At 40.2% G+C, this 27,883-nt stretch overlaps 1 protein-coding gene across 1 annotated transcript in view; it reads right to left on the bottom strand.

Annotated features, from left to right (window-relative positions):
* Positions 1-27,883, bottom strand: part of LOC114659570 (sodium-dependent lysophosphatidylcholine symporter 1-like) — a 95,509-nt gene that overhangs the window by 9,036 nt on the left and 58,590 nt on the right. The window contains exons 11-13 of the mRNA XM_051932575.1: positions 17,633-17,745; positions 15,581-15,724; positions 5,309-5,485 (exon numbers count right to left, since the gene is read on the bottom strand). Of these exons, the coding sequence (XP_051788535.1) occupies positions 5,309-5,485; positions 15,581-15,724; positions 17,633-17,745 (434 nt within the window). The remainder of the gene's footprint in view (positions 1-5,308; positions 5,486-15,580; positions 15,725-17,632; positions 17,746-27,883) is intronic.

The raw sequence follows: 27,883 nt of genomic DNA, 5'->3' as shown, positions 1-27,883 counted from the left end.
TTTGGACACAGCAATGGCAGGTCCATTAAAGCCGTTATCATTTTAGGACTTTGTCGCATATCCCTCACATGCAACGACTGCTTGAAGTCTGTGATTCGCAGACATGAGCAGGTGCTGAGGATCTTCTTTGATGATGAAGCCTGTAGTGCAGCCATCTTCAGTTCTCGGTTGTTTCAGGGGCATGCCCCCTTATGTTTTCTCTTCAGTATATGGAAGGCCTGCTCAGTTGGATTTAAACCAGGTGGCTGGCTTGGCCATTCAAGAATTTTCCATTTTTTAGTTTTGATAAACTCCTGTGTTGCCTCAGCAGATCTTTATCTTGTTGTAGGATGAAGCGCCATCCAGTGAATTTGGAGGCCTTTACTTGAGGAGATCAGATGTTTTCATTGTGCCACTGCCGTCAGCAGTTCCATCATCAATAACGAGAAGTGTGCCAGGACCTGTGGCAGCCATCCATCTCGGGCAGTTCCTTTTGGTCTCCACCCTTTGCTCTTTCCATCACTCTGATGAGGTTAATCTTTGTCTCGTCTCTCCACAAGACCATTTCCCAGAATTCTGCTGGCTCCTTTAAATCCTTTTTTCACAAACTGTAATCTGGCCACCCTGTTTTCATGGCTCACTAGTGGTCTGCACCTTGCAGTGTGTCCTCTGTGTTTCTGTTCATCAAGTCCTCTGCTGATAGTCATCTCTGACACACACACATCGGCCCCCTGAAGACTGTTACTGAGCTGTCAGACAGGCGTTGGGGGCTTTTTCTTCACCACAATGAGGATTCTTCTGTCATCAGCAGTGGAGGTCTTCCTTGGCCTACCAAGTCCCTTTGTAATTACTGAGCCCAACAGTGTGTTCTTTCTTCTTCATGATATTCCAGACAGTTGATTTTGTTCCTAATGTTTTTCTCGATGTCTCTGATGGTTTAATTCTTGTTTTTCAGCCTCATGATGGCTTCTTTGACTTTCATTGGCCCAATTCTTGTCCTCATGTTGAACAATGACAACTACAGACTCCAAAGGGTAGAAGAAAACCCGAGGTATCTTATGAGGCCATGAAACACACCTGAGGAATCACAAACACCTGTGACACCAATGTCCCAAGCAATGTCCTGAAATGGGGGCACCGTGTAGAAAAAGTCTTGTCATTTCTCCATGGCGTGACCGAAATGTGTGCAAATCCCCTTAAATGAAAGTCTGCAGTGTGCACTTTAATCACAATGTCTGAATTGTCAGTCAGTCATGTTCCAACCCGCTATATCCTAACACAGGGTCATGGGGGCCTGCTGGAGCCAATCCCAGCCAACATAGGGCGCAAGGCAGGAACAAATGCCACGCAGGGCACACACCAAGCACACACTAGGGACAATTTAGGAATGCCAATGCACCTAACCTGCATGTCTTTGGACTGTGGAAGGAAACCGGAGCGCCCGGAGGAAACCTACGCAGACACGGGGAGAACATGCAAACTCCACGCAGGGAGGACCTGGGAAGCAAACTCAGGCCTCCATACTGTGAGGCAGCAGCACTACCACTGCGCCACCCTGTCTGAATTGCTTGATTTGTAAGTTTTAAACTGTGCAGCAGAGGAGTAAATCAAAGAAAAATGTTTCTTTGTGCCCAACATTATGGGGGGCAGTGTAAATACGGTATAAACATTTTGGTATAACTTATTATTGCTACGGGCTGGCACAGTGGTGCAGTGGTACTGCTGCTGCCTCGCAGTTAGGAGACCTGTGGTTCGCTTCCCGGGTCCTCCCTGCGTGGAGTTTGCATGTTCTCCCCGTGTCTGCGTGGGTTTCCTCCGGGCGCTCCGGTTTCCTCCCACAGTCCAAAGACATGCAGGTTAGGTGCACTGGCGATCCTAAATTGTCCCTAGTGTGTGCTTGGTGTGTGTGTGTGTGTGCGCCCTGCCCAGGGATTGTTTCCTGCCTTGTGCCCTGTGTTGGCTGGGATTGGCTCCAGCAGACCCCTGTGACCCTGTGTTACAATATAGCAGGCTGGATAATGGAAGGATTAATACTGCTACAGAGCAAAATCTACCATAGAGAATTTGATCAAATTTAATACAATCCTACACTTTTAAAATGCTGATAACTGTGAGATTTATTTTCAAGTTATGGTTTCAATGCATATTCGGAAAGTAAGACATGTAGACACACACCCACACACACACAAAACCCCACATACGTGTCCAGTTATGCCTAAAGCGTACAGTAAATCTCTTGAACACTTAATGTTGAAATTTTAACTCAGTCACAATAGAATATATATATATATATATATATATATATATATATATATATATATATATATATACAGTGCATCCGGAAATTTTGTTATGTTACAGCCTTATTCCAAAATGGATTAAATTCATTTTTTCCTCAGAATTCTACACACAACACCCCATAATGACAACGTGAAAAAAGGTTACTTGAGATTTTTGCAAATTTATTAAAAATAAAAAACTTGAGAAATCACATGTACATAAGTATTCACAGCATTGAGCTCGGTTGCATCCTGTTTCCCCTGATACAGCCTTATTCCAAAATGGATTAAATTCATTTTTTTCCTCAGAATTCTACACACAACACCCCATAATGACAATGTGAAAAAGTTTACTTGAGGTTTTTGCAAATTTATTAAAAATAAAAAAATTGAGAAATCCCATCTCGAAAATTGAGCTCAGGTGCATCCTGTTTCCCCTGATCATCCTTGAGATGTTTCTGCAGCTTCATTGGAGTCCACCTGTGGTAAATTCAGTTGACTGGACATGATTTGGAAAGGCACACACCTGTCTATAGAAGGTCCCACAGTTGACAGTTCATGTCAGAGCACAAACCAAGCATGAAGTCAAAGGAATTGTCTGTAGACCTCAGAGACAGGATTGTCTCGAGGCACAAATCTGGGGAAGGTTACAGAAAAATCTCTGCTGCTTTGAAGGTCCCAATGAGCACAGTGGCCTCCATCATCCGTAAGTGGAAGAAGTTCAAAGCCACCAGGACTCTTCCTAGAGCTGGCCGGCCATCTAAACTAAACGATCGGGGGGAGAAGGGCCTTAGTCAGGGAGGTGATCAAGAACCCGATGGTCACTCTGTCAGAGCTCCAGAGGTCCTCTGTGGACAGAGGAGAACCTTCCAGAAGGACAACCATCTCTGCAGCAATCCACCAATCAGGCCTGTATGGTAGAGTGGCCAGACGGAAGCCACTCCTTAGTAAAAGGCACATGGCAGCCCGCCTGGAGTTTGCCAAAAGGCACCTGAAGGACTCTCAGACCATGGGAAAGAAAATTCTCTGGTCTGATGAGACAAAGATTGAACTCTTTGGTGTGAATGCCAGGCGTCATGTTTGGAGGAAGCCAGGCACCGCTCATCACCAGGCCAATACCATCCCTACAGTGAAGCATGGTGGTGGCAGCATCATGCTGTGGGGATGTTTTTCAGCGGCAGGAACTGGGAGACTAGTCAGGATAAAGGGAAAGATGACTGCAGCAATGTACAGAGACATCCTGAATGAAAACCTGCTCCAGAGCGCTCTTGACCTCATACTGGGGCGACGGTTCATCTTTCAGCAGGACAACGACCCTAAGCACACAGCTAAGATATCAAAAGAGTGGCTTCAGGACAACTCTGTGAATGTCCTTGAGTGGCCCAGCCAGAGCCCAGACTTGAATCCGATTGAACATCTCTGGAGAGATCTTAAAATGGCTGTGCACTGACGCTTCCCATCCAACCTGATGGAGCTTGAGAGGTGCTGCAAAGAGGAATGGGCGAAACTGGCCAAGGATAGGTGTGCCAAGCTTGTGGCATCATATTCAACAAGACTTGAGGCTGTAATTGCTGCCAAAGGTGCATCAACAAAGTATTGAGCAAAGGCTATGAATACTTATGGACATGTGATTTCTCAGTTTTTTTATTTTTAATAAATTTGCAAAAACCTCAAGTAAACTTTTTTTCACGTTGTCATTATGGGGTGTTATGTGCAGAATTCTGAGAAAAAAAATGAATTTAATCCATTTTGGAATAAGGCTGTAACATAACAAAATGTGGAGAAAGTGATGCGCGTGAATACTTTCTGGATGCACTATATATATATATATATATATGTATATACTGTATATTGTCGCAGGTGGCTTGGGGGGCGACCCAGCCAGGACGCCCCGGAGGACCGGAAGAGGGCTTACACCTTCCCCAGACCACATGGGGGCGACCGCCCTGGTACCTATTGGGATCACGGGTACATAGCTTTGAAGCTCAACCCTGTAGGGGCCTGTGGTCACCGCCAGGGGGCACCCCAATGCCTTTGGAGCCCTGGACCTCAGCACTTCCGTCACACCCGGAAGTGCTGGGAGGAAGAGGATCGGGGACACCCGGAGTGCTTCTGGGTACTCAGCCGGCACTTCTGCCACACTGGGGAGTGCCGGTGGAAGATTGCCGGGAGCACCTGGAGCACATCCGGGTGATTATAAAAGGGGCCGCCTCCCTTCATTCAGGGCTTGAGTCGGGTCTGGGAGGAGGCAAGGAGGCGGCCTGAAGAGAATTAAGGCATTGTGTTGTTGTGGCCAGGATTGAATAAACATGTGTGGGGTGATTTGAACGTGTCTGCCTGTCTGTGTCCAGGTCATGTTTCACAATATATATTTGTAGAAAAAATTAAGGGAAATGATTTTTTTCTCTAGCATGTAGCATGAGAAACTGTGTGATTCTGAAAGAAAAAAGTTACAAGTTGTATAATTAAAAACATTACTGCATATGAAAAATGGCATCAAACAGTGTTACCTAGACCTGATTTAATCTCCAGTTAGAATTTGATCTGTATGGCAGTATGCTACCCATCCCAGCATTACCTTGGGCAATATTTTTATTTTCCAATCCAAAGACACACTGCTACCATAACTATCATGTTATCTTCTAAATCTCTTAATCAGACCAGGGTCTCTGGTATAGGGGTGGGGGGTGGGGGGGTGCCTTTGCCTATCGCATCTAGCATTGTCAGGAACAAACCCTTAACAGGGTGCCAGTCCATTGCAGGGCAAACAGACACACACCCATTAGGGCCAATTTAGCTTTGCCCATTCACCTAACCTGCATGTCTTTGGACCGTGGGAGAAAACCGGAGTGAACAGAAACACAGGGAGACCACGCAAACTCCACACAGGGAGGACTTCAGAGAATGTGAACTGAAGTCTCTATACTGAAAGGCAGCAGCGCTACCCCTGAGCCACCATAACTGTTTACACTTATATGGCTCTTTGCAATGGTCAGGAAAAATGAGTGCAAACATGAACATTTGGAGCAAACATCCCCTTGAGCTCTTACCTGATTTGTTCAAGTTGTGCTTTTAGTTCTCTCCTCCTTTCTTCATTTATTGGATAAAAGTAAAACATCAGCATGCCCAGTAGCAGCAGTACGATGGGTATTGGAGCAAAGAGGATCTTCAGGCTGGTGACCACTCTTGCCTCCTGTACGCAGGCCCCTGGCTTATACCCTGCAAAACTGAGCAGCACACCACAATTCTTTAACTTTTCAAACTGTTCAAAGGTAGGCTGATTACAACTAACTGTTAATCTTTTAAAGCAGTGGTTCCCAAACTCAGTCCTGGGGAACCAAGAGCGGTGTTTGGGGGTGACAAGTGGGGCGACCGCCCCAGGCCCTGCACCTAAGGTCCTTTTGAGGTCCGCCTGTCAAGTTATATTCTCCAGTCTAGATCTCACGTTTCAAGACAGGCTTTGCGGTCTGGCGATGCTATCTATAGAAAAAAGACATTGCATCCAGATTAGACTGCGAAGATGTCATCAACGACTTTTCCAATCGGAAGGCAAGAAAAGTGGATTTTCGTCTCTGAAACTGGAAACCGGTAAGAGATTTCATGATGATACCTCTACGTTAACTTCACACTTCCTGTCAAAACACTGAAACTCCCATTTTATTTGTAGGCCATAAACATGTCCAAATATGAATGCACAAAAAGATGTATCGCTAGTGATAACCGGCTGACATGACATCACACATGAGTTATGACCATGACATCCTGCATATCGAGACTCAGAGTGCACTTGCAATTTGGGGACTTTTCTAGAAGAGGCCCTGCTAATTTCTGCATGACACCGCATCACATTTTGCACTGTTGTGGTATTGTCATGAATTATGAATTGCACTTTTTTAATACATTATATCATTATATTTTGATAAAGTCTGTGCGTTATCTTGCAAAAATTTAGCTGAATACTGTAATGAGAAAATCTGGTGTATGTTAACATTATTTTTATTAAATTCACACAAAAGGTTATACAGTCCACACACACTGGTAACAGCATTTGATTTAACCGGCCCCGCGTGGGGTTGGTCAGCCCGAGGCCCCGCACGCCCCTAAAGCCGCCTCTGCTGGGGACCCCCTGTGGCTGCAGGTTTTTGTTCCAACCAACTTCTGTTTTTTCATTGGACTAATTAAGTGAGTCATTATTTCCCAGCTTCTGTGTTTTGGAGTCAATGTAGAAATTACAAAACTAAGTTAGGTAGAGTTTTATTACAATGTAATAAGCATAATATGTAGTTTTGTTAAGTCATTAACAGTATTTTCAACCTAATTTTCATTCTCCTTTTCCAGGTGTTCTGGTTATTTAATTGATTATTTACTAATTAGCGGGTCTGACACTGAAATCATTGCAACTTTCATCATCCTGAGTGTCTGCTGTGCTGGTTGTTAATTGTCACTATTAGGTTTAAATGAAGGGAGCAAACTACAGGAAAAGGGAACAATAATAGGAAAATAACAAAAGAGAGCTAAGCATTTATAGCTTTAAAAAAAATAGAAATATTTCCAAATGTCTTATAAATGTAAAAACCATACTGTTGTGTTTTTTCTGAATGCAGAATAAGAGAAGAGCAAAAAAGAACAGCTAATTACCAGATATACTCACATTTAAATTCTCCCGTGGATAAATTGGGACTTGATTTTATCGTATAATTTCCCGTATTTTATAATGTCGGTCGTATAAATCAAATGTGGAAAACTCACGATATTGCTCCAAGAGATTATGATATGCTAATACGCACCTGAGAGAGTAACCATGGAGCACACGGCCTTTTTTTATATATATATTGTGCCTATGTGACCATACGGTAATACCTGAATTATTCCGAAGCGACGTTTGCACTGTTTTGTGTTTTTTGTATCTCACACCCTCATACTCCTTTATCGTAAGAGCATCCCTTGTCTACGATGGAGCGTTCAATCAGAAGAAAATATGAAACTGCAACACAAACGGAGACGAAATCATTGACCATAAAAATATAATGCACACATTTAGAGACTACTATAAATCCTTATATTCTACTGAGTTTAAAGAAGACAACACACAATCTTATGCATTTCTGGATACATTACAGTTACCACAAATAGATACTTTTAGTGAGGAGGAACTGGATAAACCTCTGGCGCTATCAGAATTACTAGATGCTGTAAAGTCACTTCAAGGTGGGAAAGCAGCAGGCCCTGATGGCTACCCTGCAGAATTTTATAAGAAATTCTCCGCTCAACTAGCTCCCCTCCTATTAGCAACATTTACAGAAGCTAGAGACAAAATATGAAACTGGATGTCATTGAAGTGGCAAAAGAAATTGGTAACTGCGCTGCTGCAACAAAATTCGATGTGTCTGAGAAACTGAGAAACGAGATTGGAGAAGGCAAGAAGATGTAAAAAAAGAAAAAATAAAGTGTCGCATTTTTGAACAAGCGTATAAGTCGGGGTCGGATTTTATGATCAATTTTTGGGTTTCAAGACCCTACTTATACACGAGTATATTCGGTAAATGAATTCGTTGTTATCGATTATTATCACCAAACAAAAACCTACAGCCACAAGGGGTCTCCAGGACGGAGTTTGGGAAACACTGCTTTAAAGTCTATAACTATCTGTTAATCTTTTAAAGTAACTCTGGTATGGAGCTGTTAAAAGCTTCCTTAATGACCAGGAGTTACACATTGTTCATTATATATTCTGTAAAGCAGTTAATGGATTGCACTGTGCTGTGTCAGTATAAGGAACAATTGACACATTGCTAGAGGGGAAAAAAAAATCAAATTGTTTTCCACTTGGCTAATAACAGCAGGAAATTCCAAGCAGGAAACATTCAAACATCCAAGGCCAGCAATTTAAAGAGGTCACTCATCTCCGATAGCAGCCCGCCGGTGTTAAAAGTGCAGTGCAGTTCTGGCCACATGTTGTATACTGAAGGTGAGCCCCCCATGAGGCTGATGTTACACCCCCAGTGGGAGAGGTTTGGTGAATGTTGGCAAAAATTCACACATCACATGAGACGAGTCTTCAGATCTATGCTCTTTTTTCGTTTTTGGATTTTGTGTGATAAATGAGCGATGAGAAACCAAGAAAGATATCTGATTGCTTTGAGCATGGGAAAGATGCTATATAAATAAAGGTATTGTTATTATTATTATTATTATTATTAAAAGCTGTTAAATATAGAAATATATGAAGAGTGCTAATAAGAAGGTGCCTGTGCATTCACCATTTTTTGTTCCACTAGAATTATTCTGCTTACCAAAAGGGCTGCCGCTATGCTAAATCAGGTACATATGTAACCTAAAAATTATAAAATGAAAAGGGACTTTCTGCACTTTGACCTGCAGTTGAGGTCAGAGGTTTACATAAACTTAAGGTGAATTCTTTAAAACTCACCTCATAACCCTCCACAGATTTTATACTAACAAGCTATACATTTGGCATATCGTTTAGGACGTCTACTTTGCACAGGGTGGAAGTCATTTTTTCCAACAATGTCCACAGACCTCAGAGGATTTCACTTTTTCTTGACTACATCACTTTAGCCCTGCACAAAGTAGATGTCTTATACGATATGCCAAATTTATAGTTTGTTAGTATGAAATCAGTGGTTTAAAGTGAGCTTTAATATTGTTCTTTATCAGTATGCTGCTGCTGGAGTATGTGAATTTCTCCCTTGGGATTAATAAAGTATCTATCTATCTATCTATCTATCTATCTATCTATCTATCTATCTATCTATCTATCTATCTATCTATCTATCTATCTATCTATCTATCTATCTATCTACTACTTTCTCTTCTGTTCTTTTCCGGTTTTCTGTGTCGGATACAATCATCACTGGACAGGGACTCCATGACACTCCTGCACAGAATGTTCACCTCACGACTGAAGCCAACTGACGAAACGCCTTTTCCAACGCTTACTGTATCTCCTGCTGTTGAACTGAGGGACGGTGAGACCGATGTTTTAGCCTTACGTTCTCTTGAGGTGTTATCTCTGCCTACGGTGCCTGGGAAGCAGCTCTATAGGATGTGCGTGAAGGTGAACAACATGGAACAGCTGAGGACACGAAAACACGACACACCTTGGAGAGACAAACTCGGAGCCCCTCAAGGACTGAACCCCGCCTGGAGGTCGTTGTACAAGCCGCCATTGGCCAGTAGGGTGGGAGACCTGCAGTGGAGGTTGGTGCATGGGATACTAGCGGTGAACTCCTTCTTATCGATTATATGTCCGGGGGTTTCTGATTGCTGTCCTTTTTGTGGTCTGAGGGAAACTGTTTATCATGCTTTTATATACTGTGAGAGACTCAAGACCTTCTTTAGTGTAATGGAAAGAATAGTAGAAGGGCTGGGGGTCCCGTATAATGGCACGGTGTTTGTGTTTGGGGTGAGAATTGCAAGACAAACAAGAGAAAATTTGAACTTAATTAATTTTATTCTCGGGCAAGCAAAACTGTCAATATGGAAGACCCGTAAAAACAAAATTACTGGGAGTGGGATTGAAGATGTTGTTGTCTTTTTTAGAAAAGTGTGTGAAAGTACAATATTAGTGGATTTTAATTTTTATAAGTCTACAAATAATTTAGCACAGTTTAAGGAATTGTGGTGCGTAAATAATGTACTTTGTAAATGTGATGATGATTATTATTTACAATTTGTGCTCTGAGTTTGGTGTTTTTTTTGTTTTTACTTATTTATAAATTTGAGATAGAAAAGAATACGAAGGATAAGTGGGATTGGAGGGTGGAAACAATGGGAGGGATTGGATAAATATATATATAGATTTTATTCTAAAGAACAATTTTGAGTATGTAATGTTTTGAAACTGAATATTCATAAATAGGAATGTGTGTAAATGTTTTCTGTTAGACTTAAGGTTGAGTTTGGTTTACTGTTATGATTTATTTTCTGTGTTTATTCAATAAAGTTTGGTTTTAAAAATAAAAAAAAATCTATCTATCTATCTATCTATCTATCTATCTATCTATCTATCTATCTATCTATCTATCTATCTATCTATCTATCTATCTATCTATCTATCTATCTATCTATCTATCTATCTATCTATCTAAAGGAATTCCCCCAAAGTGGATGTAAGCCTCTGACTTCAGCTGTACTTAATCTGCATTTCGTCTAGTCTGAATATTTACTTCCAGTATGCACAACTTCCTTTTTTCCTTATATTCACAAATGTGCTCCCTGATAACTGAAAGTTCATCTTCAAGATACCTGTGCACTATTTTTCAAATGCTCTTTCTTTTAGGCAAATTTAGCAAACAAATCCTATCTTGTAAATTTGGTGGTTCCTGAAAATGATGCAAACAAAATACATTTCCTTTCTTGAGCTTCCTTAATGTAAAAAAATATGTGGTTACGATGTGACTAACTTGACTTGGAAATTAAAACACGGAAACACCCAAAATACACTGGCAAATATTGAAAGTAAAAATAGTCATCATCCAGTCTCATGATCTTTCAGTAAGATTAAAGTATTTATCTATTGTAAGTGGAAGTTAGGTCAAACACCCACAAAGGGAACTGGAAATGTAACAACTACTAAAGAACAGCTTAAATGGAAGTCCATAATATGTGTGAACAAATTATAACTGTTGTGAAATGATGTTTGTTGGTTATGCGATTATACTGATGAGAGACAGAACCTGGTGTAAGTCCTGCGCTGGACTCTTTCAGAGTCAGGACAATATGGAAGGAGGCATAACCCATCCGGGATGGGGCTGTTTCAACAAAGGGGTACATTAATGGACAGTGGGGGGATATCAAGACCAGTTCCTTCCATAGTATAATAGATGGCAGTGCTCCACTGGCAAGGACCCAGTAAGGACGTCTGCAGGAATATGTGGGAGTCATAGTCCTGGGGGACATTCCTGTAGGCGTCTTTAGGTGCCACCTGAGGGTGGTGCAGGGAGGGGGACTCCCTATTTCAGGAGGCTTCCACCTGACCCAGAAGTGGTTTCTCCGGACTATGAACCTGGTACTGGAGGGTCTGACATAAAAGTGAGCCTCTGGTGAGTCAGAGTCGGGAGGCAGAAAGCAAAGCTCACCTGGAGGAGGAAGAGGTGGATTGTGTATTGAAAGGGTGTGGATTGGTTGGAAAGGAGGTACAGTATTTTGGGAAAATAAAAAACTTCATGTTACACCTGGGACTGTTTAGTGTGGTGTCTCTGGGGGTCTTGGGGCTCAGGGGCGCCCCCTGTCTTTTACACTGGATTTACTACTAATAACTTGTTATCACTGATAAATTGAAGCAAGCTTTCTACTCCAGGAGCCAAATGCCTTTAACATCTTTAGAATCGTACTGTTGGGGAACTGAAGCTGTTTTGGTTACAGGAACTAAATTTAGGGAAATAAAACAAATGGTTGAGGCTAATAATGGAAAAATGAAGCACTTGTCAGTTCCACAACAGCTCTGTCTATGGGTCAAAAGTGATTGGAAGCAACTCCATTTCCTGGTACACAGTTTGATAATATAAAAGCTTGAAGATTCTGTCATCTCATAGCATCAGATAAAGGGGGTTTCCCATTTTTTTGACATTTGAGCTATTCTTTGCACTGTTTAATTGAGCGTGTCACTGCAGCTATTGCCTTTATTGACGTTTGACTCGAATTCTTAGAATGATCCGTAATAAAATAAAAACAAGTTCAAGCATTCCTCTTTATGTACGTTAAATGTAGTAATGTGAGATATGAAATCAACAGCATGGTCAACTCATGTCTGACTCGGTTGAAGACGAGAAAAGATCAGGACGTCCTTCAACATCAATCTTCTTCTTTCGGCTGCTCCTGTTAGGCATTGCCACAGCAGATCATCTTCTTCCATATCTTTCTGTCCTCGTCATCTTGTTCTGTTACAACCACCATCTGCATGTTCTCTCTCAGCACATCCATAAACCTTCTCTTAGGCCTTCCCCTTCTCCTCTTCCCTGACAGCTCTATCCTTAGCACCCTTCTCCCAATATATCCAGCATCTCTCCTCTGCACATGTCCAAACCAACACAATCTCGCCTCTCTGACTTTGTCTCCCAACCGTCCAACTTGAGCTGACCCTCTAATGTCCTCATTTCTAATCCTGTCCATCCTTGTCACACCCAATGCACATCTTAGCATCTTTAACTTTGCTATCTCCAGCTCTGTCTCCTGCTTTCTGGTCAGTGCCACCGTCTTCAAACCATATAACATAGCTGGTCTCACTACGAGGAAAATGTTGAAACAGTTTCATTCTTCATCATGACAACGCTCCTTGTCACACATCCCTTCTAATATGACAATTTCTCTCGAATAAAAACATTACGCTGTGTCCGCATCCATCTTATTTGCCGGATCTGGCACCGTGAGACTTCTGGCTGTTGCCTAAATTGAAAATGACCATTAAAGGCAAATGATTTCAATCCATTGAGGACATCCAGGCAGTCATGACAGCCCAACTAAAGAAAGAAAACTTCCAGAACTGCTTCACAAAGTGGCAGGAGCGTTGGGATAAGCGCATTCGAAGTGGAGAAGAGTATTTTGAGGGTGACTAGTAGTTGTAAATCTTTTTACTGCAATAAACGTCAGTCAGTCATTTTCCAACCCGCTAAATCCCAAAACAGGGTCACGGGGGTCTGCTGGAGCCAATCCCAGCCAACAGAGGGCGCAAGGCAGGAACAAATCCCGGGTAAGGTGCCAGCCCACCGCAGTGCAATAAACGTTTCTTTTTTGAAACATTAACCGTATTTTTTGATCACACTTCGTACTAATACAAAGTAAAAGAAATGTTATACTGTGTTCTAAAGAGAAGGAAATACAGTAAATATAAAGTGAACAAACAGTAATAACCAAGAAAATCAAGCACATGCAGTACACAGGACAGATGGTATTGGGAAGCAGCTACCTGAGGACCTGCAAGAGGAGAAGAGAGACGAGACCCTGCTGTTCTTCTCCTCTTGTGCAGTTGTGGATCTGGGGGCCTTCTGCTTCTGTTTCTGTCCTGCTCAGATCCTGCTTGTCCTCATCTCTGAAGACATCGGTAAACAGCTTTGCATGACATTTTCAGCTTCTTGGTAACTTGTCGCGCAGAATGACCTTCATTTTGCAAATGGCAGTAGACAGACACGACAAAGCTTGGGCCATTGCTGAAGCCAGAACTTGACTTTAGGAATGTCAGTACAAAGCAGGTCACGGGAGGACAATTGAACAGAATACCGGGTTTCAGTTGCGTTAACACGATTACAAAGGTTTCTCTAATAATCATTCCGCATTTAAACATAATTAATTAAGAATGAGCTAAGAGAGTTCACCTTTTAGGACTCTGACACTGGAGTAATACCTGCTGAAAACACAGCTTTGTACCCTGCAAAAAGTGAAATGTAGGCAAGTGAAAAGTATTCATATCATGACATTGTAACAATTACCTGTATCGACGTATCAAAAAAGGTGTATTTTTTCCCTTCCTTTATGGAATCTTGTCAAGCAAATTTTGCTTACTCCACTGGCAGATATTTTTTTGCTAAATAAAAGCAAAACAACTCCCATTAAAGTTTTTTTTTTTGTGGTCTAATTTTTAAATGTGCATTTTTTGCAGTGCAAATATGTGATGAAAAAATGATCAATTAGTCAGATTAAACAGTAATGGTTATTTGAAACATTAGTAATATATTTTTAAATCAACGTTAATGGTATTTTGATAAAAAAAAAAGTATCCGCTTCTATTAAAAATATTCTGAAAGATTTCTGGGCATTTCAAAACTTTTGAATAGTACTGTATACATAAGAATAGCAAAAATAATTAACATTAAAGCATACATAACTGTTTGCCAGCCTGGAGACGATTTTTCTCTTTATCACTTACAGATTTGAGTTGTTCTCGGCATTATATTTTTTTTAGCATATTTGCTTCCTTTTGTTTTTAATTTATCTTATTATTTATCTGATGTTGATATCTATATATTTTGTTAACTTACTTTATTAATCCCAAGGGGAAATTCACAATATCTATCTATCTATCTATCTATCTATCTATCTATCTATCTATCTATCTATCTATCTATCTATCTATCTATCTATCTATCTATCTATCTATCTATCTATCTATCTATCTATCTATCTATCTATCTATCCTGCCTACTACACTTAAATGAATATCTATCTATCTATCTATCTATCTATCTATCTATCTATCTATCTATCTATCTATCTATCTATCTATCTATCTATCTATCTATCTATCTATCTATCCTGCCTACTACACTTAAATGAATATCTATCTATCTATCTATCTATCTATCTATCTATCTATCTATCTATCTATCTATCTATCTATCTATCTATCTATCTATCTATCTATCTATCTATCTATCTATCAGTGTTTACTTGATTTACACATTAATATACCTAATTGTTTTGAAAGATTTGAAAGGTGTTACACTGCTCTTTTTCACTGTTTATGTTATTTATCCCTTTTCTCGGCTTTGCTTGATTTTTTTTCCAGTATTCTTTTGGACATACCTCAGTTGGTTGGTTGCTCATGTTATTATTAACATATTCCTATTTATGATTAATATTTATACAGTACGCACCACTCCCATTTTCTTGATTGTTACCGTATTGATGTTATTTTTCGTATTCTTATTTATATTTGTGTACTATGCTATACTATGCTATGCTATGTTTTCTATGTTCTATTGTGAATAAAATCTATATATAAAAAAATTTTTTCGCGTTTGAAACGGAAATTACATATAACCACAGAACATATTATAATACAGGAACTAATCACTTCATTTGTGGACGCCATTTTTATATCGTCTTTACGAATTGTTATTATTTGTGTGCGCCCCGTTGTGTGCGCCCCGTTTTTTTCCGTTGCACTCAGTGAGTGAAGCTACTGGGTAATCAACTAGTAAAATATAAAATATAAGTTTATGAGATTTGCAAATCATTGCATTCTATTTTTACTTACATTTTAGAATTAGGATTGTATATAGAGTATTTATGCTTTTTAACTCTGTGCGGACTTTAGAAAATCCAAAATAAATTCAAACTTGTGCATCAAATCCTTGATTTTTAGAGTCATTAACGGTGCATGTTGTATAGCCAATCCCCCCCCCCCCCCCCCCCCCCCCAGAGAAGGAAAACCTCAAAGAAATCATTGAAAGCCCACAATTAGCGTGACATTCATGTCCATGATGAGTGCATGTAAACTTCTGACCACACCTGTAAAGCAGTCAGTATCCAGAGCATGACTATAATCAACATTACAATAGACTTTCTCTTAATAAACAACTCACTGTAAAATTAAGTTTGATGCTCCTTGTGCTATCCCACCACCAAATTTATTAAAGAAGACATAACAGGAATAGAAGATTGGTTCCAAGTCCATACAGTCGGGGTTCTTTACTTTGAAATCATCTATCACATCAGGGAGCATCGACCTGGTGAGATGAAATACAAGAAGTAGTGTCATAGATCAGAAATATAAATACATAATAATATAAATAATACATGGAAACTAATATCATGGCTGTATCTCATTTGAAGAGCCTATAATATGAAAAGCCCAAAGACTGAAGTACACTTTCTTGCGTATTGTGTGTCATTCTGAAGACTGTCATCTAAAACTTTGTCATAAATAGGAGTAACAACCAGGTGCTTTATGTGAGTCTAATGGTTTATACTACTCTGACAGTCTGACGTAACTTGTTCAAAGTAAACAGAGCCATATCGAAAGCAAATCTAAGCATTCAAAATATTCAAAGAATTTGACACCTCAATTAAATAGTGTGGTCTCATCTGAAGAGAAGATGTCTGTTCAAAATGCAAGTGAGAAAGGAGAGTGACAATTTAAAGCCAACAGGACTGAAAGGGCATGACACGGCTGCACAGTGGGAAATGCTGGCGCCTCATGGAAGCTTTTCTTCGAATACCAGGGCTACTCATTACCTGTGTGGAGTTTGCACATTGTCACTATGTCAGATTTCACTGCCACATCACCAAATATATGCTGACTTAGCTGATTTACTATTCCACATTGGTCTTGCGTGAGTGTGGGTGCGTGCGTGAATGGGCGCTGTCTAGGGCTGTACCTGTACTGCTAGGATAGGCTGTGGCACTGGCAAACCAGAATTAGATTAAAAAGTAAATCTGGAGTCATGGAGTCCATTCAAGGGAGACAGGTGTGCAAGAGATGTGCAACTTCCCTTTGGGATTAATAAAGTATCTATCTATCTATCTATCTATCTATCTATCTATCTATCTATCTATCTATCTATCTATCTATCTATCTATCTATCTATCTATCTATCTATCTATCTATTAGTTCAGAGGTAGAACTTTGGCTTTGATTCCAACAATCTGTATGTGAGTCCTACGTCGGTCATCACAGGGAGGCTGGCACATGACAGAGAGAGAAAGAGAGAGAGAGGGAGTGAGAGAATGAGAGAGTGAGTGAGAGAGTGAGAGAGAGAGAAAGAGAGACAGAGTGAGTGAGAGAGAGAGAGTGAAAGTGAGTGAGAGAGAGATAGAGGGAGAGAGAGAGAGAACAAGTGAGTGAGAGAGAGAGAGTGAGTGAGTGAGAGAGAGATAGAGGGAGAGAGAGAGAGAACAAATGAGTGAGTGAGAGAGAGATAGTGAGAGTGAGATAGATAGGGAGAGAATAAGAGAGAGTGTGCGAGTGAGTGAGTGAGAGAGAGAGAGAGAGCAAGTGAGTGAGACAGAGAGGGAGTGAGAAAGAGAGCAAGAGAGAGGGAGTGAGAGAATGAGAGAGTGAGTGAGAGAGAGAGAAAGTGAGTGAGAGAGAGATAAAGAGAGAGAGAGAGAGTGAGTGAGTGAGAGAGAGATAGAGGGAGAGAGAGAGAGAGAGAGAGAGAACAAGTGAGTGAGAGAGAGTGAGTGAGTGAGAGATAGAGGGAGAGAGAGACAGAGAGAGAGAGAGAGAACAAGTGAGTGAGTGAGAGAGAGAGATAGTGAGAGTGAGATAGATAGAGAGAGAATAAGAGAGAGTGTGCGAGTGAGTGAGAGAGAGAGAGAACAAGTGAGTGAGTGAGAGAGAAAGAGAGAGAGAGAGAGAGCAAGTGAGTGAGAGAGAGAGTGTGGGCGAGAGAAAGAGAGAGAGAGTGTGGGCGTCGCCCTCAGTGATTCCTCCTCAGTGAGAAGAAGGTTTGAGAATGTCATGCTATGAAATGGTGGCACTGGCAGCAGTCAGTACAGATGTGTATGCCGTTGGTCTGTCTTACTAGTTGTAATCCTGCTTTTTGGTTTGCTTACATTTTAGAAACAAAACAATTTAAAATGATACTGTACACAATTACTAATGTTAGCATAGATAATTTGAATGAACTTACCAAGGTATAAGGTAGAGGGATGCCAAGCTGGCACCTGCAAGTGATCCCAATATAGCAAATGATAGAAAACTACTTTTTGATGAAGCAATAATGGCTAGGACTGGAATATAACACTAAAAAAGGAAAAAAGTAAATATAGTAAGACCTTAAGTTTAAAAAGCAAATACCATTCACTATACACCTACACTGCAAAAAAAAGGAAATCTAAGCAAGTGAAAAGAATTTATATCAAGACATTAAATCTTGTTTTCCTTATTGTAAGAATTATTGACTTATCAAAACATATATAGTTACTAGCCATGTGCGCCCAACTACGTTGCGCGTGTTAAAGTTGTCTGTGAAGGGCTCCCTGTTTAAACGCGGCTGTCAGTCGTGAACTGGGTCCTTCGTCGCACAGCATTATGATTTTTTATAAGGGAAACAAAATTACAAAAGAAAACCCTTGGACATTGATTCGATAGGAACAGCCTACTCGGAATCACTGTCCGAATAGTAATTATGTGGTGGTGTAGGAGCATTTCTGCTTCTCTCCGTTCACAGTCCGTCTCGTTTTCACGACGCTGTCGTTTCCTCTCACGATCTCTTCTCAACTTTTCTCCAATCTCGCAGGTTACTTTGTGGCAATCCAAAGAGTAAGGCAGTATACACGGAGCAATGGTTATAAAAGGGGGACACATAGGTATCCAGGCTCTTTAAAGCATAAATAGGGATCACTTCACTGACATGTGAGCAAGCCACGGTACAACTGTGAGACGTGCAGCACTCGCCGGCTACAACGTAACAATAATAATTTCCGGAATGTGCTGTTACGTTGTCATTCATTTTACCCACTGTCTTTCTTTCATTCATATGTTACGTAGGCACGTACCTTTTATCTTCGGCAATCTCATTCTCTAACCAGGCCTCAGGAGCTAACCAGCGTAACACTGTCCACCACCCCTTTCGTTATTCCGGCACATTGTTGACATCCGTGAGTAACAACAACGTACTAAACTGGAAGGTGGTCTACGCATGTGTGGAATTCACGGACAAACAAAGATCAAGATCCAAATGAAGATTATATATAGAGATGATTATTTAACTCGCTTTAAGAAATTTTGTCAAATAAATGTTGTTTACTCCATCGGCAGATTATTTTGCTAAATAAAAGCAAAACAACTTCCATTTAAACTTTTTTTACATCTAGTTTTTGCATGTGCACATTTTGTCAGTGCAGTCCTTAAAGATTCTTTCTCCCAGAACCATATTAACTAGGAAGTTCTTTATTTTTAAAGTTTGTTATTTATTTCACAATACTGCTTTGCACTAAGCACACTTTTATTAACTTACTAGCTACATGTGGTCTTCAGGACAAAAAACAACCAGTTTTACTATATGGGTGAACATGCAGAGGCGTCGGCTAAGTGGGCCTGGACAGGGCACGTCTTGTCCAAAACGGATGTGTAGTCGAGTGCAGATGTGGCACAAACTGAGCGGGACAGGCTGGAACCCGTCTCAGATAAACGCGTGGTAGTTCGTGGTGTGAACGTACAGCATGCATGTAGCACAAAGCTGAGTTTGTCTGCTTGGGTTGAATGGGTAGTGCAAGTACCGGAAAAATGTAAAAGTGCATGCATGTGCCATCTCACCAAGTGCAAGTCACACTTGCATACGCTTCTACATCTTCAGTACAATTCACACCAACTCCCGTGGCTGTGGTTTAGTGTGAGCAGAGAGGACTGCGCCACACACACACACACACACACACGCACACACACACACACACACACACACACACCCACACATATCTATCTATTATAAAAAGAAATCCTGTCCCCTGTCCTGATAGTCTACGATACGTGATCTTTCTCGGAAGATAATTTAAAGACCTGCGAGACAAAAGAGACCTGCCACGGTGCGTCTCACGGGAACACAGAACGAGAGTCTTGCAAGACACACCCTACTTACAAGCAATATCAAAAAAAAAAAATCAGTAGTGTAAAGGCAGTCATGCAGCACACACAGCTCCAGGACTCTCAGTGCATATAAAGTGTATAAGGTCATTACGGTAGAAATGAAACATTGACGATTAAACGAAGAAGCGTGGAGAAAAGAGACTCAAATGCATTGGACAGAAAAAAGAGCAAAAAAGAATAATCGAGGTGTAAATTCAGAAAATAAGAAAAGTAATTATCAGCTCGGAACAAGTGGAATTGAAAAAAAAGCACGTCCAATCCGGCTCAGAATTAAATGACAATGAGTAAAAAACAAAGTAGAACTTCATAGAGACGTTTACAAACGTTGGCGCTAAACACATGCAGAGCAGGTTAGAGATTATGAAACCAGTGAAATTAGAAAGGCTCAAAAAAAAAAAATGTTGGCGCTATACACATGTGGAGAAAGTTAAAGGATATGAAAGTAGGAAAATTAGAAAATATAAAAAAGAAAGTAAAGATCGCAGTAGCGCAAACAAACAAACTGACTCATTTAACTATGCACCAGTCTAACTTTGGTTTTGCACAATAATTACTACACTATTGCACCTTAACACTTAATTCTACTTTATTCACATAATTTTACTTATTTATTATGTTCTACTATACTGTTATCTTTCAATCTATGACTTTTTGTTAATCTAACTGATATTCTTCTAACTTTGCACAGTTTTTGATAAGCGGATCAGGATGCATTTCACTGCGTGTTGTCCTCTATAACTATGCTTGTGACAAATAAAGAATCTTGAGAATTTCAAAAACGGAGTTTACCGCACATGCATTTATTGGTTACTTTGTTAATGTATATATATTTATCTGTCTTGCTTATTTAAAAACCTAAATTTACACCAGGAGTCAAAAACGTTCTGTCTAGCCGTTGTACAAAAACCTAGACAAAAGCTGGGGTATCACTTGGTAACTCCATGTACTTTTGGAACTGTGAGAGGAAAATAGCAGGACTTTACAGACAGGAGTCCAATGCAGAACTCTACTTACTTTTTTACTTTGTAAAAAAAAATTATTAACTGCTGATGATGTCGATCGTTTTGTCTGTGCTGAAATTCCAAACAGAGAAACCTGTCCTGACCTCATTAAAAAGATTCAGCATATTGGGACTCGCAAGATTACAAATATTGTTTTTACAGAAGTTCTGAAATAAAAGTGAAACTAATGAAATAGCAACAATTCAAATTAAAAACAATCTTCAAAGTGTGTATCTGGAAAACCAAATCCGGGGGTTGGCGAGTGAAGCGAGCAGGGGGAGAAGGCCCCTAGTCTTTCAAAGTGAGAACTGAGGTGCATGAAAGCACAGAAAAATTTAAAAGTGCATTCATGCGCCATCTAGTGGCTGTGGTTGAGCATGAGGAGAGCGGTCTGTTCCATACACACACACACGCATACTCACACACACCCGCACACACACACACACACACACATCTTTTGTTTGTATATGTCTAATGTTGTACAGTATAATGAAATTGTATACAATACTGTGTCTCTTGAAGAGTTTACTAAAGATGCCCATGGGGCAGAAAATATAAAAAGGCTGTAAAACCTGAATATATTGGCTTTGAGGCATGGAATATTTCTGCATAAATAAGCATGTGTACTTGTACTGCATCAATCTGAGATTCTGATCTTATTAAAAGAAACTCAGCTTTCATTATGAGCTTGCTTGTTCAGTATATTAGTATCTAGCCGTCCCCTGTGGCTCCGCCCGCGTAGTAGTGAAACAGGACAAACTTTAAGACTCAATAAACAAAAAGGTATCGCTAGCTAAGCGGAGGCAAGGTACAATGCAAAACACAGAGGTAGACCGACTCCCTACTCCTGACGTCATGCTTCCCCCTCTCCTCGGCCATCAGCCTCTGTCTCGGATTAGCGCAAATATATCACCCGTGCAAGCAAACTATGATTCTTAGCACGATGAGAGAAGTCGCGAAATCAACAGGAATGTTCAAACAAATTATAGAAAAACACCCGATCTAAATCCGTTAAGTAGTTCTCTCATTCGCTAGCTAAGTGGAGGCAAGGTTACTACCCAAGGCTGGCGCGTGAGTGTGGAGGGCCCCACTCCCCTTGTCTCAGTCCGCTGCGTCTCTCTCAGATTCACACAAATAAATCGGTACCACGAGCGAACTATGATACTTAGCGTGATGAGAGAAGTCGCAAAATCAACCAGAATGTTCAAGCAAATTCTAGAAAAAAAACCCGATCTAAATCTCTCGTGAATAGCGGACAGACATACAGACGTTGGATTTTATATATAGAGAGATGGGGAGTAGTTACTAATTGCGATTTTTCTGAAAGGTTAATGTTACATGTAGCCGCCGAAACATAAGGTGAGATCAAGCACGGGTAAAACGTGTGTCAAGAGAAATCTCTCAATCCAAAAGTTCGTTTTAAAAATATGTAGTGAAAGTTGAAAGCAAATAATCCACACAAGAATAAAAGAAAAAATAGTTACACACATAGAATAAAAGGCAAAAAAAAGGAAAAATGTATGTTCTCTAAACTTAGCTTTTCTTGAGAAACTTTAGTTATTTCTGTACTTAAAGGTTCTTTACTTCTTCTTCTTCTTTACTTAAAGGTTCTTAGCTTCTTCTTCTGTACACTATCAGTGTACGGTTCTGCATTTAAATAAGTGCTATTTTCTTACATGTTACTTCACACACTCAGAAGGCCCGTAGGCCCCTTGGCACGGTTTAAAACCATATGCCTCCTACACCTTACACATGGCAAGGCTGGTCACTAACTGAAGAATAATGTTTACTCAAAGCTGTTAGAAATGGCAAGAATATACCAATTCAATTCTACTTATGGGGGTTATAGGAACCTCCCATAGATTATGCATTGTCATCTAGGAAAATATTTATGAATCTTATATAACTAGGAAAATGGCTCTTACAATACATAAAGACTTTAATAGCAGTTCAGTCACTTTGGCTACCCTTCATATTTTGCTGGTAATTTTGTTTTAAATATATATAGATAATATGCAGTTGCTTACACACTTGATTGGACTGAATAAGAAAGTGACAATGACTTACAGTCCAGCCTTGTTTCTGAGCCATACCTTTAAGAGCTAAGGAAGATGAAACAGGAGAGATAAATAAACAGAGGAAAATGAAGAGTGCACAGTTGTTGTAAGAGAATTGCTGGCGCACGTATAGAAAGTGTTAGCTGATGCCCAGTGGCAGTGATCCTTAGACTTATGACATGGCTGTGTATTTTTATGACTGACTTGTTTCAACCACAAATCGTTTCAGGAGCTTGTTATTATTGACTTTAGAAAAAACAAAACTGACATCCAGCCACTCATCATTGGCGGGGCCTGTGTGGAGAGGGTCCGGGTGTTCAGGTTTCTGGGCATTGAGCTGGAAGCTGACCTGACCTGGAGCGCCAACACCAAGGGGCTGCTGAAGAAGGCGCAGCAGAGACTGTATTCTCTGAGAATCCTCAGAAAGAACCATCTCCCCAAAAATCTGCTCCTTGCCCTTTATCACTGTTCCATCGAGAGCGTGCTTACGTACGGACTGTGTGTGTGATACGACAGCTGTGCTTCCTCAAAGAAATTAAAGTGCTCCACAGGGTCGTCAGAACAGCGGAGAGAATAATTGGCTATACCCTCCCCACTCTGGAACAAATGTACACCTCCTGATGCCGCAAAAAAGCAATAGACATTTCACAGGATTCATCACATCCTGGTCATTGCATATTCCAGCTTCTGCCATCGGGCAAGTGATACAGAGCAATGAAAACCAGGAGGAACCTCCTTAAATAGAGCTTTTATCAAAAAGCAATCATGGCCCTGAACTCAGAATAAAACTGCTCCATATCATTCTCCCAATGTGCAAAATAGACCTTAAGTCAAACCAGTGCAATTTGTTTATTTTGTAAAGTACTTTTATTATTATTCGGTTTGTTATTTTTTTTCTCTCTTCTTGTCTTTTTAACTCTAATGCCTCACAATGAGTCGACTGCACCTTCAATTTCGTTGTTCCTTTGTAAAAGTGACAATGACAATATCTATCTATCTATCTATCTATCTATCTATCTATCTATCTATCTATCTATCTATCTATCTATCTATCTATCTATCTATCTATCTATCTATCCTGCCTACTACACTTAAATGAATATCTATCTATCTATCTATCTATCTATCTATCTATCTATCTATCTATCTATCTATCTATCTATCTATCTATCTATCTATCTATCTATCTATCTATCTATCTATCTATCTATCTATCCTGCCTACTACACTTAAATGAATATCTATCTATCTATCTATCTATCTATCTATCTATCTATCTATCTATCTATCTATCTATCTATCTATCTATCTATCTATCAGTGTTTACTTGATTTACACATTAATATACCTAATTCTTTTGAAAGATTTGAAAGGTGTTACACTGCTCTTTTTCACTGTTTATGTTATTTATCCGTTTTCTCGGCTTTGCTTGATTTTTTTCCAGTATTCTTTTGGACATACCTCAGTTGGTTGGTTGCTCATGTTATTATTAACATATTCCTATTTATGATTAATATTTATACAGTACGCACCACTCCCATTTTCTTGATTGTTACCGTATTGATGTTCTATCTATCTATCTATCTATCTATCTATCTATCTATCTATCTATCTATCTATCTATCTATCTATCTATCTATCTATCTATCTATCTATCATATAGTGCCTTTCATATCTATCTATCTATTGTGGCAAGCGACTGGGGGTGGTACCCAGCTGGGATGCCCAGAAGGACACCTCCTCCAGACCATGAGGGGGCGACCGCCCTGGTGGCTTTGGGGACCATGGGAACAGAGCTTAGAAGCTCAACCCTATAGGAGCCCGTGGTCACCGCCAGGGGGCACCCAGATGCCTGAGGAGCCCTGGCCCTCAGCACTTCTGCCACACCCGGAAGTGCTGGGGGGAAGAGGATTGGGGTCACCTGGAGTGCTTCCTGGTGCGCAGCCGGCACTTCCACCACACCAGGGAGGCACCTGGAGCACATCTGGGTGGATTTAAAAGGGGCCGCCTACCTCCATTCGATGACTGGAGTCAGGAGAGTAGAAAGACAGAGCTCGGAGGACAGGAGTGGAGGCGGACAGGAGGAAAGACATTGTGGAAGAAAGCCTGGACTTTGGGGGAGTATTGGGTCGTGTGCTGTGTTTTCACTGTGAATTATGAATAAACGTGTGCTGGTGCTTGAACCATCGGTGTCCACCTGTCTGTGTCCGGGCTGTTCACCACACTATCTATCTTAATTTTGCAATCAGTTGTACCCCATGTAGCTGCTTAATACAAAACCAGCCACTCATCTCTATTTAGTTTGCTAACAAGCAATTTGTTCAGTTGGAAAACTATTTAGCTATATTTCAAATCTTGTCTGCTGCTGAATACTAAAGCATTTTGATAACATTTACATCATTTAAAAGCATTTTTTTTTCATAGGCAGCAAGAGTGCTTGGAAAGGCATCCATCGCAGATTTGCAAAACAACAAAGGAAAACTGCCCGTGTTAAATTAACATTTCAGGTGCGTATATTGAAACAAAATTTAAACACTAATATAGTTAATGTAACACTGGCGATCCTGACGTAGAGGGGCACTGACATCTAGGAACTAATTCTGAAAAGAGCAGCAGTCAATCACAGGACACTTAAATACATGCTCACATTTACTCACAAGCACCAATTTAGAGTTGCTAATTAACACTTTAGTAGATGGGTGTTAACAATTATGGATACAATAAGAAATCGAGCAAAATGACCCCTTTAATTGGCTAATTGAACAGATTACAATATGCAAGCTTTCGAGGCAACTGAGACCCCTACAGCAGACGGTTTGTAATTACAAATATTACAAACCACCTGAAAAAGGGGCCTGAGTTGCCTCGAAAGCTTACATATTGATAATCTGTTCAGTTAGGCAATTACTCAGCTTGCTTGACTTCTAATTAACACTTTGAATGTGAGGTACGAGTTAACTCATACATCATTGAGTCTATCAAGGTGTGACATACGAAATAACTCGCACCTCAGCATACTGCCAGTATAGGCACTGCTGACGATCTCGGCTGCCATGTCTCAGTTACCTACTACAGTGCTGCCATCTAGTGGATAGTTATCTTTTTTTTTTTTGTTTTATTTTGGTGCAGTTTGTGGAAAATCGTTTTATAAATAGACAGTCTGTAGTTATGTCATCAGGAAAAAGGCATAAAGCTGCTGATGGTTGGAAACATCTAGGTTTGTTGCCAGACAAATACGAGGGGCGTTCAAATATAAACAGGAATTTATGACCTACACTTTTTTTTATTGAATACGATGATATGACTTACACACTATTTTTCTAAGTACAGTAGAACCTCTGCTCACAAACGTTTCTGAACACGTACAAATGAGGTTATGATCAAAACGTTCACCAAACTTTTGCATTTGTTCTCTCCCTGTACATCGTTCTCAGTCAGACATGCGTGCATTCGCTGTGAACTCTTTGTGCTGTATTTCGTATGCTTTTGTATTCATTTTGCAATAATCCATGGCCTGTAAGCAAGTGAAGAGTGGTAGTGTTGGTGAAAAGAGAGGTTCAATCAAAAATTAAATCCAATTAAAGAAAGAAATCATTGAAATGTATGAGTGTGGCGTTCATGTTACTGATCTTGCCGCTGAGTAGAAGAAGTCGAAATCTACTAGAAATCGATCAATTTCTAAATCGAAATCTTCCTTCGCAGAGCAGGAGACTCATGCAAGGTTAGTTTATGGTTAGTTTTTCTATAAATTAAGGATTTTTCCCTGTGCTTAAAACTAATAAAAAAGTGTTTACAGCGAGCGGTTGGTAAGGGTGTAGCACGAACTCTTGCAATGTTAGTTTTCTCTGTTGTTCAAGGCTTTCTCAGTGTTATTCAATGTTTTTACATTTAGTTTACTATTACACTGTGCATTCTATGTATAATTAACTATTTTTTGTGCCTAAAAATCTTAAAAAATAATTACATACAGTTTGTATGGGCTGGAACGGATTCATTGTATTTACATACAATCTTTTGGGGAAATTACGTTTGGATCGCAACCATATCGGGTCACGTTCAGAGTTTTGGAATGAATTATGGTCGTGACCAGAGGTACCACTGTAGTCTCCTGACAATACAATCCACTTGTTCCAGCACTCAGGAAGCGTCTTCATCCCATAAGAACAGAAGTCTTGTAACTTCGCATGTTGATCCATCTTTGCACAGCGCCAGTAACCTCCTCATTCGACTTGAGTTTCTTCCCTCCTAAAAATTCTTTAAGAGGACTGAAGAAAGGATAGTCCCTCTCTGAATGACTTGCACCTATCATACACTCTAGTCCAGGGGTGGGCAAAGTCAGTCCTGGAGGGCCGCAGTGGCTGCAGATTTTTGTTCCAACCCAGTTGCTTAATTAAAAACCAATCCTTGTCAATTATTTCATTTTATGGCTTCTTAGAGCTTTAACTCTGCTACAGTATGTCAGCTCATTCTCATATCCTAGATTTTCTTCCCCTTTCTAAGGATATCATCCAAATGATTTGAAGGCTAAAACGGAGGACTAATTCTCAGTCCTTCACTTTTTCTCTTTACTTTCCTTCCAAGTATTTAATTAAACCCAATAGTGCATGATAAATACACACAGAGGTGTAAATGTTAACAAGTTAAATGGGGGAAATTCTGGTCTCTTTTGTCATTTGCATGTTTTTGGAGCCAATTAGGAGCAATTAAAAACCAAGAATACAGCGGTTTAAGACTAAAATAAGCAATAAGGGGTCAAAATCTTAACAAGCGAGACAACTAACGTGAAACAGAAGTGTCACTTGAGCAATAAGGGCTTCTTATTAAGGAATTGGGTTGGAACAAAAACCTGGCGCCACTGCGGCCCTCCAGGACTGACTTTGCCCATCCCTGCTCTATAGGGTGGTCCAGATCTAATTGTGCAATTTTCATCACGCTATAACTTATTGAGTTTACTACACTTATTATTACCCTGCACATAGAGATTTCACTTAAAATTATTTTTGTTGCCGATAGATGGCAGCACCTGCCCTGCATTCCAAAATTGCAGGGTGTACGGTTGTCAGTCGAACAGTTGCATAATTAGATCTGGACCACCCTTTAGACTGACAGAGACACTCATCCCCAAACTGATTTTTAAGTCTCGAATAAGTCTGAGATGGAAAGACTCCTTCATTTGTCATAAATGTATTAATGATTTGCTGCGTAACACTACTGTGTACCTCCTGCTCCAACATATTG

Source organism: Erpetoichthys calabaricus, chromosome 10, assembly GCF_900747795.2.
Source record: "Erpetoichthys calabaricus chromosome 10, fErpCal1.3, whole genome shotgun sequence".
NCBI classification, from domain to species: domain Eukaryota; kingdom Metazoa; phylum Chordata; class Cladistia; order Polypteriformes; family Polypteridae; genus Erpetoichthys; species Erpetoichthys calabaricus.
The sequence above is the reverse complement of the archived record's forward strand: the minus strand, read 5'-3'. Positions and strand labels throughout refer to the sequence as shown.